The following is a 16,534-nucleotide window of genomic DNA, read 5'->3' on the forward strand; positions in this document are numbered from 1 at the left end:
GACATGCAGCCATCCACCACCGCTTCACCGCCCCACCCCTCCAGCCAGCTCGCTTCCCTTCAACAAGATGGCGGCCTTCCCACTCGCCTCCTATACCGACATGGCGGGTCGAACCCCCATTGGCGCTCGCCCCCGCCCCCGCCCCGCGATAGGCTGAGCCGCCGACTTTCCCCGCCCCCTGCCTACACAGCCGCTTCCCGAGTTGGAAACTACATTACCCAGGATACCCCGCGCGGGGGTGTTGCCCCGCCCCCCTTTTTCCCCCGCCCCCCCCTTTTTCCCCCCGCGTAACGCGCCTTCTTTCCTTGCCTGGGCAGAAGAGACGGGCCAAGGTCTCGCGAGAGCTCGCGATGGCCGGGGCAGAGCCGAGCAGCGGTGGGGGGTGGGGGGGCGAGGCGAGGCGCGGGGCCGCCCTGCGCAGGAAACGAAACCGCCCGAGCGGCCGAGGCGGGCCGCGCTCTGCCTCGCCGAGACCCGTTGGCCTGGGCCCCATGGCGGCCGCGGAGGCGGCGGCCGCGCCCGCGGAGGCGGCGCTGGATCCTAGCGGGCTGTCCCCGAAGGAAGAAGGGGAGCTGGAAGACGGCGAAATCAGCGACGATGATAACAACGGCTTCGGGCCCTGCGGCGGCGGCGGCGGCCGCGGCAGCTCCGCGCCCGGCGGCGGCCTCGTCAGCAGCAGGCCCTACTCGAGGCGCAGGCCGCCTCCCGGCCTCCGCGGGGGCATCTCCCTCTCCTCCTCCGGCCGGCCGTTCCCCCGCTCGCGGCACCAGCCCCCGCCGGAGATGGGGCACCTGCACGGCCACGGCGGGTATCGGCCCAAGGACTCGTTCCGCTCCCATCCGCCGCCCATGCCGGCGCCGCGGATGCCGTCGGGCTCGCACTCCGAGACGGGCCCCCGGCTCTCCTTCTGGGAGCGCAGCCACAATGCCCTGGACCGATTCCGCTTTCGAGGGCGGCCTTACAGGGGCGGAGGGCGCTGGGGTGGGAGCCGAGGCGGCGGCGATCGGGGAGGCAACCCTCCGGGGAGGCCGCCCGGAGGGGGAGGCGGCGGCGGATTCAGTAGCAGCCAGGGCTGGAGGGAGCTCTCGCCTCGAAAATGTATCCTTGAGACGTGAGAGGGAGCGGAGGCGGGGAGGCCGTGCTGCTGGGGTGGGCCCGGGTGTGTCAGTGCCGCGTTACGTGGCCGAAAGCCCTGGGAAGGGACGCTGTTCCCTCCCGCTCCGGCGCTGGGGCTGCCGTAGGGTAACGGAGAGGGAGGCTCCCCTCCCGGCCCCGGGCGCTGGCAGGCACAGCGGGCCCTGCTTCTCAAGGAGAGGCTGTTGGGAAGCCGGATTACTGCCGTGACCTGGCTTGCGACCTGGCCGATCTGCCCCGTGTAGGGAGAAAGAAAAAGCGTAGCCTGAGACAGAGCTTTAGTCGATTGGATTCCAGGTGGCTGCTTTTTTAGCCCGAAGTGTGAATATTGTGAAGCAGGGTCAGTCTTTGGTGTGGCGTTTTTCGTGTATGTAATTAGTGTCACAGTTGTAAAGCTAAAACCGTAAGCTTGTTAATTTCCCTTATTGGGCAATGAAGGATCCAGAGGTTTTTCATTTTCCCTTTCAGCTCTTCAGGGGCTGTTACACGTAGCTAAAACGAGCTTTAAAGCTAAACCAAAGTTGAACTGGGAGTGTATGCACAGAATGTGGTTTATATGAGAGTCTGGGTAACATAGGAAAGCTCTGTTTCACGGTAAAGCCATATGCAGCACTTCTTACAGGATGTTCTCTACTGATTGCTCTTACAGTTGCTTAGGTGACTTTTAATGGAGTTCTAGTATTACCTCCTTGTAGGAGTAGGAACTCTGGAAGTGATGGAAGAAGCTGTTCTCGTTTTCCAGCTTTGCTGTAGAGAAACGTAAAGAATGGACTCCAAGTGTAACTTACGAGCAGCCTGGTACTGAAACTTGAGGCAACTGCATTGTTGCCGAACTGAAAGTGTAGGCAAGTAGAAAAAGCACTGAGTGGGAGAACTAGTAGATAAAACCTATTCTCCAGAATCTTGCAGTGTTTTGTTGTCTTCCACACCAGTAGTCAAAGAATGTGTGTCGTTTGCTTGACTGTGCTGTTTGATCCCAGGAACAGGAATTTTTCCTACTTGTGCTGGCAATTAGGGCTTTGAAAGCTACTCATTGGATCCTTAGGTTATTTTAGATGCAAGATTATTTATCCACGTTACTAGTTTAAAAAAAAATGTGAATGGGATATGTAAGCTAGTGGTAGAGATGCTTTTATATAATCTCATTTGTTGAAGCATTACTGGAGTAAGAACTCTTCATGCAAGGATCTTCTCTTGAGAGGCAGTAAGTGATGATGTGACTTGCCCAGGGTCGCACACTAAGATGGTTCTAGTGCTGAAATAGATTTTAAGTCTCTTAATTTGCAGTGTTGCTCTGAGTACCAGAAAATGGCTACTTTCTGTGTAATGAGTAATTTCCAGGGCAAACATATTGGTCATCCTAAACAGACTTGCAGTGCTTGTTGGTATGGATAAAGAATCTCCTTTGTGCTTTTAATTAAAAGAACATTCAGAAACTGGTGATTCCATTTTCAAACCAGAAATGGAAAACGAGGAGCTCTTTCCCCTGATACTTTAAGATGCACTACTTAAATGTGGAGAAGGTTCTAATACTGTTGCTCTTTATTAAAGTGGCATTCAGTTGTTTATGGGTTGTGTAGTTAAGGATGGCCCAAGGTTTTCTCTCGATGTAAGTTTTTTTTTCTGTATTTTTCATATCCTTGCCACCTACAGGAGTCTATATTACAGTGTTCCTAAATACTAAGGTACCTCCATGTTGGTAATATTAATGAAGTAGGGGTCTAGTTCATGGATGTGTGACTTCAGAAGGGACCTTCTCATCAACTGGTGACAAGGAGGCTTGTGGCCTGGAGTGGTATTCCCCCAGGAGAGTGAAATGTTTAAGTGTCTACTAAGCTTTTTTTATTTATCCTTGAGTTAGTACTTCACACAGTGCTTTGTAGAAGTGTATGTATAAATGGAGTAAATGACACAGTGGAACACTTAAAGAATTCTTGTTACTTTTCTTTGGGCGTTAGCTTTTCATAGGCTTTTCTCTTTTAATTCCTAGCAACTTTAACATGAAGCTGTTGGATAGTCATTCTGCAGAAATTCTTGCGTAGGGAATTGTGGAATTTTGAGTCTGAAATACGGGGTCAAAATATGATTTTCTGTTTCCATTGAATTCTGAATTCTACACAGTGTACATTTTTTTTCTTCACTTTTAACCCCCCCAGTTTCTTCAGTTGGTCTTTCTGGTTGTAGGATGAATTTTCACTTGAACTGATCGAAGAAATAACTTGTTTTTATGTATATATGCTTGTCTGCCTTTCATAGCACTTCATGTAGTCTTGCAATCTGTGTGTAGAACCACATATAACAAAAACTTCTACATATGTGAAGCACAGAATTTTCTGATTAATACCGTTGTGGGAGCTCTAGGAATTGTATTATCCTGAGCAAAAAAATCTCAAAGCTTTGTCTTGTAACCCAACTCTAGATGACTCTAGTACTAAATAATAGTTAGACTTATTTTTATAAATGCTGTTAAATCACTTAATTAGCTTCAGATTTTCCTGTGACTCACAAAATCACTAATGTAGCTGTCTTGTTGGAAGCAGAAATGTGTTGGAAGTGAATTTGACAAATATGTTTATTACATAATTTAGTGTTATACTGCACACAGCTTTTAGTATTTTCAATGTATTTATAGATTGTTTGCCTTCTGGCAAAATACGTAGTTTATTTTTACTAGTTTCTGCTTTTTGTACTGATACCTAAGAAAGTATTGTATAACAAAACTGGTAGTACAGAAGTGGCTTTTGTAGAATACATACCAAGATTCTTTATATTTACATTAGAAGTTAATGTAGCAAAATTAAACATCCGAGTTACTGATACATGTGTGAGCAGAATTCAAATATAAAGTCAACGTCCTCTGGATTCAGTATGTCTGCATTCAGAGGATACCTATTTTAGCTTTTAGTTTTACTCCATTTATTGTTTTAGGAGGTGATGTTGATGAAAATGCATTTTGCATAACTGGGTGTGAGTCAGTTGTTACCGCAGTGGGGTTGATACTGATGGTCAAGTGAATCAAACCTGACTCGGTATCCTAAAAGATTTCCCCTTGAGCATGATTATTTTACAGGATAGTTTAGCTTTTCGAGTGTCAGGTTAAGGTAAGAGGAAGTGAATCTCTTTAATAGTGATACGTTTTATTCTGGTTGTGGTTGTTTAAGAATATTTCCATTGCCTGTGTTGGACAACATGTTGTCAAGAAAATCTATCCCTTGGGCATCCATAGACAACCTTTTCTGAATAATTAGTAATTCCCAAACCACTTTTAGTGTTTTTTTTTTAATGTTTTGATTACAAGTCTTTTAGCCAGTGTGTAATTGTGCTGTGGCTAGACTTGGCATTTTATGAAATGATAAAATGAGTGAGAATTAATTTAACCTCCCTTTTTTCAGAATGTCAGATGGGGAGTCAGTACTTGAGTTATGAACTGTGGAACCCTGACTCGCTGTCTGTGACAGCAAACATCTGAGCATTACAGCTGTTGTTTCTGGGAGGATGGTGTGAGCAAGAAACAAAACTTCTCAGCAATTCATGAAATTCTTGTCATAAGTAGCATATTTTAAATTGCTTGTTTGAGAAAATGTTTAAGCAAGCTGTCAGTATATACCAATGGATAAATCTTTTGCATGCTGCTCATATTTATAAGGGATATTTTTCAAGCTAGCCTTAAGGTAAAATTAAAATAGGTAAGAATGATCTTCAGTTCTATTTGTCATAATTTAGTCTTCAGTGGTAATATCACCACTATTTTAAGGTTATACATGTTCTTGTCTTAATTTTCTTGACCAGTAATTCAGCCAAAACTTTTGGAAGGTCTCCATCTAGAAAGCAGAACTACTCTTCTAAAAATGAAAATTCTGTGGAAGAAAGTTTTGAAGATCTGCTATTGAAGTATAAACAGATACAGTTAGAGCTTGAATACATTAATAAAGATGAAAGACTAGCTCTGAGCAACAGGGAAGAAAACGAACAACAAGATGATAATAGAACAGTGGATGCTGAGGACCAAATAAATGTAGAAAATGACAGTATTACAACGGATGCTATAAAAGAAGTATCTCCTGAGGAGAAAAATCCAGTTATAGCCTTTCAGGCATTTGAACTGAAACCTCTCAGACAAAAACTGCCTACTCCAGCTGAGAGGAGCAGATTAAAAAAAGGCAAAGAAGGAACAAAACAGTCATCACAAAAATCTGAAGTCACAGAATCCGGCCAAGGTAAATACTTGTAAAATTGTTATAGCTTGTGAAGTTATTTTTGCTTGCTGTTATCTTTCGGATTTATTAGGTGTTGGGGAAAATTTTACTTTAAAATACTAATTTTAGTTAAAATGTCAAATGTTTTAAGTTACAGATTTAATGTACTTAATTCCTTTAATTACATACATGTGATTGGAAGCATTTTTTTGTTTGTTTTTTAACTTACATGGTTTCTTAGGCTAACTGATAGTTTGGCAGAAAGCATAGAAACAAGACATGATGGTTTTGATTGCGGTTCACAACACAAATCATTAGCTTTCACTGAAAGTTTTTTCCCTTGTTTTATGCAGAAGCAAAATGTGGGTATTTTGTGAGATGAATGGATAACATTTAGAGACATCTTTTTCTGCGTTTCGCCATTGTTATGTGTTTCCTTCAGTGTAGCAAGACTTCATGAGATATTTTCACCAGAATTATTTTGGTCATTATTGATATTCACAAATAGTGAAGAAATCATGGGCCAGAAACAGAAAAGATTTGTAGAAGAAATGTAGCGGTAGAATAAGTATCTTGTTCAGCTAGTTCTCAAGTCCAGGCTAAAGAGCATAATTGCTCAGATGCATGAGCCAGTTAGCAAGAAACAAGTTACTGCATCCAGCTGAACTGTGTTAATAGCCCTTGAGCTTACTTTTAAGTTTGCATCAAAATAAGGCAACCAGCTCAAACTGGTTGTGCTTGAGCCTTCATCTAGTTCTAATAAGGGTGTGCTTGTAGATACGGCTTATCTTATGTTAGCTAATTAGTCAACATGTATGAACTATCAATTTGAGTGGGAAGTGACAAAGTAGTAAATGGATGGATTAAGGATACAGGTGAGTAAGTAGTAGGAATATGAAGAAAGGTAGCTCTAGAGCACTCATTCAGAATGATTTATACATGACTTCAGAATGAGAATTTAGAAGACAAAGTCTGTAAAACTGAAAGAAGAAACTGATAATTAGTAGCCAAACAACCTTAATTCTAGGTATTTTTCCCCTTGTATATTTCCCATTAATAGAAAAAAAATAGGTTCTGGTGGTGTTTAAGAGGTAATGTAGTTTTTAATGGGAGATATGAGGAATATTGACAGATCTTGACTGTAGAAGAAAAACCAGTAGCCTGCAGGAAGAGAACACAGCAAGACAGGAGTAAAAGAGCTATTAAAAAAGCAACACAATCTCTAAGTAAATCCAACTTTAAAACTTAGAAGCACTGAAGTTGAAAATAGATGGTATAGTATGCACATCAAGAACATCTTAATTTTTGCACACCACTCAAATGTATGACATAGGAATGATCTGGAAGCAGAAGTTACGTATGAGTGATGGTTTAAGATAATGTAAGACAGGCTTCCAAGGTAGAAAAACCCAGCTGATTTGAGTTATTGCAGATCCATGTGTAGCAAATGAATGTATACTGCTTAATTATGCATATATTGATAAACTAGCAAAACTTGGTTTTCCAATTATATTTATTTTTAAATGGTGTACTGGATGTTTCTCCAGACCCATTTAAGTTGAAGAACTTGTCTTAAAACTCGGGGAAGTTTTTGTCTCTTTCTAGAGCTAACTCTGTGTGGTACAGAGGCTTCACAGTATTCCCTGCTTTCCTTACCTTGTTGCCCATTAGTCTGTTCAGCCTGTACGATCCCCTTCTGGTTTGAAAGAGCATTTTGGTTTGTGTAATATGTCCCTACATATGTCCGCATCTCAGAAACGATTGTACCATCCGTGTCTCCCTACTTTCATCCTGTGGACTGGATGGTTAGGATCTTTGCTTAGTGTAAGAACTTTTTTGAATTTGACTTTAGAACACTTTTAGAACAGATATGGTATTAGATACTATTTTTCTTCCTTTTCTACGTGTATTGTTAAAAAATGCATGCATGTGCAAGCAGGAAGATCTTCAGTATTTACTACATACCATTTTTGTGGAGGTATAAGGTTTTGGTATATTTTAAACAGTGCCTTTCTGAATGTGGCTTTTCATGAAATGCTAGGAAGAGCTGTATGGAGTACAAGCTTATTTTCGACCCATTTGAATTGTGGGAAGGAATCTTTGAAGAAAAGGTAAAATAGGAATAGGTGTCCAAGCTTCTCACAAAATTTCCTTCCTTGTATACAGATAAACACTATAGATGCATGGTTATATTTAAATAATATAGTTATAATTTTTCCATCAACTATATTAATGGTTTTTAGCTAGAATCAGTACATTATATTATTATCAATAATTAATCGTATAATATACATTACTATGTATATTATACACAAATAATGTGTATATATTTATGCTATGTGATAATCAGGTTGATACGGCTTTTGGGCAGTCTTAAAAAATTAATATGTCAACATCTTAATGTTTAGTGGGAAAGCATTACTATTTTCTATTCCTTTCCATAGGATAACTCTTTTCTGTTTTCCTTTGACATCAAATAAAGCAAGTGTGTTCTTGCTGCAGCTTTGGGCCTTTATATTTAATTCTGCAGAAGATTGACCAGTTACTCAAAATAGTTGCCAGTGGAATCTGAGATGCTCAGGACAACAGCTGATATGAGATGGTAGCATAAAACAGATGGCAAGAAGTCATCTTTTCCCCCTGTCTCCAAATCTGTTTTCCTCTGCTTCTTGGGGAAGTACCTGTCAACCTTAAGGCAGAGAATTAATAAAAAATGACAGGTTGTGCCTTAGGATTGTGGCATAGTGATGATGTAGATTTCATCAGACATGCCAAGTTTATATTAATGTTTGTAAATGTGATCTTAAAGATGCAACTGCTATTCTGTTTTATACAAGGTACCAATGATACTGATAAAATATGTTTGTGTGGATTAAATTCTGCACATAATTTTAATGTAGCTCTGTCTCATGAGAAACAGCTCCCTCAAATATGTTATTTTTCTTTTGGAAGGTACAGAAGATAAAGAACAAACCTCAGGGCGAAAGCTTAGCAGTTCAGATGTAACATTTGAAAAGGTAAGAAAGTATTCCTCTGTAGATGAGGCATAATCACAGTACAATACTGCGATGGCTTTTTCCAAATTGCAGTCCAGAAATGTTTCAGTAGTAGAGTCAGTCTGTTCTTAAGGAATGACACTTACCAGTAAAATAGGATTTTTAAGCTTTCTCTTTGTGAAAATTTTGGGACTGCTGTCAAAAGACTTTCTAAAAAAAATAGTTAAATGATGTTTCTTGAGGTTTTTTTGTCTTATCCTTCTCTTCTGTAGAAGCTGCTTGATGATGAGGAGGAGATGTCTGAATTGCAACTTAGGCTTCTTGCGCTTCAGTCTGCTAGTAAAAAATGGCAGCAAAAAGAACAACAGGTGATGAAGGAAAGCAAGGAAAAACTAACAAAAACGAAAAGTGTAACACAGAAAGTCAAAGCCAGTACAAAAGCACATTCAACAAAAAAACCTAGTGCTACAGGTAATAAGTTTAATGTTACTGAAATGTTTATCAATGGCATGACTACTGAAATAAAAAGAAACATATTATGTTATGTGTAGCCTTGGGCAATGAGCCTTTAATCCTTTTAAACCCCTGTACATCTACTTAAGGCTCTTGAAGAATCTTAGGAGTAGGGGGAACAGTTAAGGTAGGGTGAAGTTAATCACAATCTTTTTATTTAAAGCCAAGCAAGGACTGAGGAAACAACAGTCGAAGACATCAAAGAAGATGCAGCAGCAAAAGGAACAAGATAGGCGTCAGAAAGAGGAGGACCAGAGGAAGCAAGAAGAGGAAGAGGAGAGAAGAAAGAGAGAAGAAGAAATCAGAAAAATTAGGGACCTCTCAAATCAGGAAGAGCAATACAATCGGTTTATGAAGCTAGTTGGAGGAAAGAGGAGATCGAGAAGCAGGGTAACAATTTTTTTTACGTGGTGTTCAGGTGTTAATTTGGGATTCATGAGTGATTTCTGTCTTGCCCCTCCTGGTTCTAGATTGTGTTGTCTTCCCCCTGTCCCCCCAAAAAAGAAATGCTCAAAGTATTTCAGTGTTGACAGTGTTTTAATCCCATGCTTGACAGGCATCCCTTTGTGTTTGGTAAGATGAGTTTTATATGAGTTGTACATCTGCAAGTCATTGGTAAAACGTTTTCTTCCTAAAGGTGTTTTGAACATTGTGATGAAAGAGCAATCTGTAATTTAACAGAAACCAATCAACCAAACTTTCTTGGCTTTCTTCTTTTAGACTGTAGTTTTATCTCCACACTTTCAAACCTTTTGTATCTATATAACTTCAGTGGCCTGCTTCTTTCAAAATGTCATCTGAGGTTTGGTTTCTTTGTAGTGTTTTTTAATTTGTCAAGGTACAAAATATGTTCAGACATGAAAGGAAGACAATTACTTCAGCCTCATTACAAGATGACAGGATTGTGTCAAATTCATGAAGGAATAGAGTTAGTGCAGTGGTCATCATGCTGCACTTGTATGCTGTCTTCACTCTGTCATCTTGAAGCTAGCAAAAGGCACTTGAATTGCTAATGTTCTGTCTCTAAAACGTTGGTATATTACAGAAAAAAATACTTAATTCAGCATTAATTCTTTCATCATGGAAGCAGTACAGCTGCTGCAGCTAGGTGCTTCAAGTGCTTGGAGCTACTGATGGTATAGGGAGAAATGAAGCTGCAGCGAAGGGAATTGAGACTCCCTACTTGAGGTCATATTATAGAAATGTCCCATTTGTAATGATGAGTTGAAAATTTGAGCTAAAAGTGTTTAACTGTAAAAAGTAGAAATTCTAAAAGCTACCAGTGTCTACTGTATGCCTCTGAAAGATAGAAATTGAGGAGTCTAAGAAGTCATACTTACCTGTTGTGCATATTTTCAGTGTTTGCTGAACATTGATTGGCATCCATATAGCATTAGGCATTCTCTAAACAATCTATTAGTTGACAGTCTCTGGCATGTTTCAGTTGGTATGTGGCTCCTTCTGGGACAGTAAGTGACTTTTACACCTGAAACATCAGCCTTGGCACAATTGGAACAAGTTTCACGTAAACACACAGTCTTTGTCATAGTGAAGGTGATCCTTGTGCAATTCGGTCTTGGTAACTGCTGTGACAGATTAACAGAAATAATAAATCATTTAATTCTCTTTCAGTGTTTCAGAAATATATAACCATGGCAATCTGCCAGGTAGATAATGATGTAAGAGTTGTTTAAAAATTGTTTCTATGTATCATGACAGCCCCCACCCCTCCTCCCCAAAGAGATCCAGTTTTCAGACTGGTAGTTAATTTGTCAAGTCATTACCTGTAATGGATTTGATTAAAAAGTGATCTTCGCTTTGCTCTTTTTGTACAAGTAAGTTGTATTATAAAGCAATTGGAAGACAAAATTGTAAGGGTGTGTTTCTAAAATTCACTTTTAATTGGCTTGTTCTGAAAGAATAACATAGGACCTGCTACATAAAATACACTTTTTTTGTGTTTAGTCTTCAGATACAGACTTGAGATGGTCTTTGGATAAGCAGTCTACAGATAGTGCAGGAGGCATATATCAGTATGATAACTATGACGAAGTTGCTATGGATACAGATAGTGAAACTAACTCTCCAGGTAAGACTTATTTAGTTTTCTTATATGGTGGTTGGTAAAAATAGCTAAAAAGTGGGAAATGAGTCATCATTTTAGAAGGAAAGTCTTCCTTTTGAGATGTGGCAGTTACAGAACTAACATTTTAAGGTGAGTTATTCTGTCTTGGTTTAATGCTGATTCTCTTTCCCATCTTTGCTGGAGTTGTATTATGAAGGTCTTAAAGGTTATACTGTTCCGAGTACAGACTTTATTCTTTACATTACCAAGCAGCTGTGTAGAAAGGGCCCCAGGGTGTTGACTGGATAGACAGAAGCTTTGCAAAAAAGCTCCTGGGAGTCCCAATGAACATGAAGAGAAAAGTGAGTCAGCAGTGTGGCTTTGGGTGGTAAAGGCAAACTGCATCCTGGGTTGTAGCACTGTAAATATTAATGGGTGGGTGGGTTTATTAAACACTGATGAGACTGCATCAGTCTTGTGGTTTCATGGTAGGAGAAAGTACATACTACGAATGTAGCAAAGGACCTTCTTGACTTAAGTCAAACTGGTTCAGGTCTGTTTTTCATAAAGTTCATTGGTGACTGGAGCAGTTAGTTTATTGCAAGATACTGGGAGAGCTGAGTTTGTGTTGAGAAGGCTGAGGAGGGCTTTTGCTGCTGTCTTCAACTGTCTAGTGGCCAGTTACAGAGAAGACAAAGCCAAACTGCAGTGTGTGCAACAGAAGGACAAGGCACAACATTTAAATAGTAGCACATAAATTCTAGTTAGATACAAAGGAAGACTTTCACAGTGTATGGTCAAAAACTAGAACAGATTAATTAGAAACATTGTAGAACCTCCATCTTCAAATATACTTGGAACTTGACTGGACGAGGACTTTAGCGATCTGACTTCAGGGGCAGCCCTTCTTTGAGCACCTGTGCTGGGACATATGCCTTCCAGAGGTGTCTTCCAGCCTAAATCATTTACTGACCCTGAGTTTGAGGTGACTTTAAGGTATTCAGGTTTCCTTGTTCCATCTCAACATTTGAAATGCTGAGAAAGCTTCATTAAGCATACTGCTTTATTGGCCATTTCTATTCTCTTGCTTTTTATCCTCCATCTCTTTTTTTTTTTTTTTTTTTTTTCCCTCCTTTTTCTCCTTTCTTGTCAGCCTTCCTCATTTGCTAGAATACTGCAGCTGCTGTTTTGGACATGTAAGCTACATGCATCTTCTCTTGATGCAGCATCTCAAGCTCTGGTTTTATGTATCAGAATTCAGTGTCAGCTGTGCATTTGGTGTACCTCTCTCCTAATCTGTATTGTATTTTTGGGAGCCAGGAATCAGGAGACTCTGTGTTCAGATACCTAGTTTAAGGTGGTAGATTGTTGCAAATTAAACCAAATGAGGGCTGAGTCATTACCTTAGTAGTACTGTTTGGCTGTACTTAGCATTTTGTATGTAAAATAGAAAAATGACAAGTACATGCTCTTTTTATATAGATATATGTAAGAAGTAACACCAGACATGACAATGCATTTACCTTTTGAATTGGTGTATAGTAAAAACATTTATCTCCTGCTGCTGCATTAAGTCAGTTGAAGTATAAGCATGAGTTGGTGTTCAGTGAGAAATCTGGCAGGTAATTACAGTCAATTGTTTTTTAATTACAGCTTCTTCTCCAGTGCAGCCTCCTTTCTTTGAGTGTCCAATAGGCTATTTTCCACCTTCAGTACCACCAATTTCCTTGCCACTGCCACCTCCAGTTCCAGTAAGTAACCTTGAAAGGGTGTTTTTGAAAATGTTGATAATTCTAATTTTGTATGTTATTTAAAATGTTAAAGTTAGGATTAAATTTAGATTCTGTTTTTGATACAGTTCTCTATTTGGTGGTTCCCTTGAACTATCTGATAGACTTGCGGTTGCTTTTCAGAAACTTTCAGCTATTTTTTGGCTGATTCAGTTCCTGTTTACTGAAAATTCTCCCTGTTGAACTAAAATTTTCTTTTCATTTAGAGCTATGCCGTTTCATAACGGAAAGCAAAAACTTACTGAAGCACGTAAGAAAAATAATGAATTGGCATTGTTAGTGCAGGGCAAGTTTGCCTCTTATCTCTAGGCCATGTATGCAGATATGCTTATTCTCTGACTTGTTACCTGGATGTGGGGAAACAACCAAAACAGTAGCTCATCACGGTCCTTTTTTCAAACTTTGGCATTTTGACTATATGCTGTCTTCTCATCTAAGAGTCCACATGGAAATTTAATTAGCATTTTTTTTCCCACCACTTTTCTTCACTGAATGATTGTTGTCCTTCTTAGTAAAGCAGTGGAAAGTTGCCACTCTGTGCCATGACATCCTCTGAATTTTTGGCTAAGGGAAAATGTAATTTTGTTAGCTACGACAAATTCACAAAACTATTTAAGGACTGTTTTTTTTCAAGCACTGTAAATTTATCTGGCCAGCCATATTTCTGTGGCTAGACTGTCTCTGGTTCTGAATTCTCATTTACGTTTAGTTTGTGTGTTTGGATTACTTTAGTATCCAAATGTAACCTTGTTGTTTCCATTATCATCTTTGAGTAATTATTGTTTAGCAGCAGCCTTTGACAGTGATCTAAATCCCCTGCAGTTTAAATTAGTTTTAAACCATGAAATAATTTAGGTCTTGTCCTCTGCTAAATAATCATAAAGTAGTAATAAACTGTCAGGTTTCAGCCTCTTGTGGTTTTGTTTTTTTTAATCTCAGCCTGTACCATCTTTGAGCCAACTTTATGTGGAGGGTATTTCTTGTGTTTCTCTTGAGCCACCTCCACCTCTTCCACCTCTTCCCCCTGAAGAGCCAGAACAGCCACCAAAACCTCCATTTGCCGATGAAGAAGAGGAAGAGGAGATGCTCTTAAGAGAAGAATTACTCAAGTCTCTGGCCAACAAACGAGCTTTCAGATCTGAGGTACTGCATTGTTTTTTTTAATGTAAACCTCTAGATGGCAATATTGACCAAAACTTCAATGTGATCTGTTAAGTGAGGATTACAGGCTTTTTTATGCTGCCTTCTGATCATTTAAAAAAAATAATCAACCAACTCAAACCTTTCATTACCCTTTGCCCTTGCCCCCAAAATGAAACAAAAGCTACCCTTTGAGTTGTACCTTGTAGTGTCTCTTATTTCTGAAAGAATTATGAAACTTCAAGGTACTGAAAATAGAGTATGTTCAGGGGAATAGGGATTTTATTTTCTGAAGAAAAATGTTTTATCAGCTGTCAGAAAACAAGATGCTTAACTTTGTTTCAACCTTATAGCAAAAGGCGTTAGAGGTTAACTGTTTTCTTTTTTTTTTTTTGGAGTGAGAAACAAGGTTTGTGGTTTTGAAATTTCAGGGTGTTTTTGACCTCATTAAAACGTTGCAGAACTTTTGCAGTTGACTTGTGAACGACTGGCATATTCTTGTGTGCCTTTTTTGGTATTACTGCAGAATTGCAAGATTTGTCTAATGCTTGGATAGTCTGCCTAAATCACAATTCCAAGTTCTAAAACATGTATGGAACAACCTTATTTATGTTTATGTCTTTTAAAGTAACAGTATATAGTGTGTGTTTTTATGACTGTATCTTTGTTTTTTGTTAGGAAACTTCAAGTAACAGTGGTCCACCTTCCCCTCCTGTTCTGGATAACTTTCAGTCTGTGCCAAGAAGCAATCTGTCTGCTGTCAGTATTAATACTGTGTCTCAGCCACGAGTACAAAATACAAAGTTCATTAGAGTACCAAGGCCTCCACGAGCAGTGATTACAGTAAGGAAATATTGGTGCTTTTTATCAATAAGACACTGAGTGTAAGTTGTCCTCTGTTCAAATGAACAGCAGATTTAAGATTTTCTAGTGATACAGCACAGAATGGTGGAGCTTCAGTTAAACATTTGAATTATTAGTGACTTTGATAATCCATATGCTCTTATAGAAACAATTTGATGCCGAAGTAAGAATTTACAGCTTGAAAGCATCAACATAGGCCAGCAGTAATCTGAACCAAGAGACATATAGTTCAACTAATTTCTTTTTCAGATTAGCATAGACTGAAGGGTGCTATCCAATATTAGCTGAGCCAGTCTAATCACTGTTGCCAAAAAAGGGGTGATCTTGCTCTTTCTTCTGCCTCTGGTCAAATCTCCCTTCTTTTAAACTGGGGTCTAGAGCATCAGTCCTGTTGCTGAACTTATTTAACGTGCTTAACTGGTTAGAAAACTAACTTTGGGAGGTGGGAGGTATTTTTCCTTCTAGGGGGAGTTGAATTTTTTCAGTGAACAGTTTGTGAGCATTCAGAGCCAGCACAAAAGTAGTGGCAGATGGCGTGTCTGTGGGTCAGGGTGGAAGACAGTATTCTCTTCAGGCAGCAGCAGACTTCATTACATTAGCTCAAGCCATATTCTGTAACTTGACCGAATGGTCATGGGAGGTATGCACAGCTTGCTTTTGATTTGTGATAGCTGCAGTCTCCTTGGATTGTTGGAAACGTGTTCTAAAAACATATTTGCCTGTGTCATGCCAGACTGGAAGCCCTCCTAATTTATGGCAGTGAACCATACACAGGTGGCCAGTTTGTGATTAACAATGCATCTTACAAAGCTTAGCTTGTTGTAGCTCTTTGCCATGCAGTTTCTCTAATGAATAGTATGATTGAGTCCATACCTTTGCCTTTCTGCCAGTGGATGCTGTCTCTAATAATTTTTTACTAAAATTTGGAGGAATACATAGTGTCTGTGAGTCTATTGTGGCACTGTCAAGTGTAATTGTAGCTGGCTAGCAGTTTTCTTGCTCATAAATACAGACCTTATGATTGCTTGGTCACCTGATGCCATAATGAAAGAAAAAAAGCTTGAGATGGTAAACATGAATGTTCTTTTTTTGGGCATTCTGAGGCCTGCTTTCCTTTCTGCAGGAGAATTGTGCTCTTAAGCCTAAAGTGGACATATCTTTTTTTTGGCTATACTCATCTTCATGATCTACTTTAAATTCTAGATATAGCTGGAATTTATTGTTCAATTTGGATATACTTATATCCTTTCTACAATAATTATGTTCACTTACATTTTTTGAGTGTTCTTATGTTTAAATACTAAACATATTCTGAAAAAAACCCTTAAATTACCACATATTCTATTGTCCTGAGACTTCATTAACTGCTGCTGCATGAATGAGGGAAAACACGTTACTGGGGAGCTGTTGGTTTGTTTTTTAGTAACATAATAAATATCTCTTACCAGCTGTGCTGTTGAAAGGCATTATGTAAATGTTAAAAAACCCTACAACTGAAATTCAGTACCTGCTGCTAATGATAGTTAGCTTAGTTAAAGGTGACAGATTAATACCTTGTATTTGAATTGGCTGGCTTGGCTAGTGTCTCTTTTTACAAGAATGGTTATGGAAACAAAGTGTTTTGTATTTGTTAATAATTTTTTAAAATAGAATATTTATATATAAAGTAAGTGTGTGTTTTAAGGAACTTATGGCCAAATAATGTTCACAGAAGCCTAGTCACAAGCTATTTCTGTCCTCTGAAAGCAATTTGATGTGAAAACGAAACCAATTACTCATATTAGTTTAAGCTTTTAGAAGCAATTTGTATTGAATGCTTAGGTTTTCTTTTAACTT

The 16,534-nt window shown here is 39.5% G+C and overlaps 1 protein-coding gene across 9 annotated transcripts in view; it reads left to right on the forward strand.

Moving 5' to 3' along the window:
- Positions 1 to 335: 335 nt before the first annotated feature.
- Positions 336 to 16,534, forward strand: part of ZFC3H1 (zinc finger C3H1-type containing) — a 43,297-nt gene continuing 27,098 nt past the window's right edge. For 8 of the 9 annotated variants that reach the window (XR_005104288.1, XR_005104289.1, XR_005104290.1 and 5 more), the window contains exons 1-9: positions 336 to 1,098; positions 4,932 to 5,351; positions 8,283 to 8,347; positions 8,599 to 8,797; positions 9,003 to 9,229; positions 10,805 to 10,928; positions 12,558 to 12,655; positions 13,634 to 13,837; positions 14,513 to 14,677. Coding sequence is in view for 5 of the 9 variants with exons in the window: in XM_037387672.1 (XP_037243569.1) it covers positions 351 to 1,098; positions 4,932 to 5,351; positions 8,283 to 8,347; positions 8,599 to 8,797; positions 9,003 to 9,229; positions 10,805 to 10,928; positions 12,558 to 12,655; positions 13,634 to 13,837; positions 14,513 to 14,677 (2,250 nt within the window). In the remaining 4 variants the exon portion in view is untranslated. The remainder of the gene's footprint in view (positions 1,099 to 4,931; positions 5,352 to 8,282; positions 8,348 to 8,598; positions 8,798 to 9,002; positions 9,230 to 10,804; positions 10,929 to 12,557; positions 12,656 to 13,633; positions 13,838 to 14,512; positions 14,678 to 16,534) is intronic. The other variant, XM_037387673.1, reaches the window with a different exon arrangement.

This window comes from Falco rusticolus, chromosome 5 (genome assembly GCF_015220075.1).
Source record: "Falco rusticolus isolate bFalRus1 chromosome 5, bFalRus1.pri, whole genome shotgun sequence".
Classification (NCBI taxonomy): domain Eukaryota; kingdom Metazoa; phylum Chordata; class Aves; order Falconiformes; family Falconidae; genus Falco; species Falco rusticolus.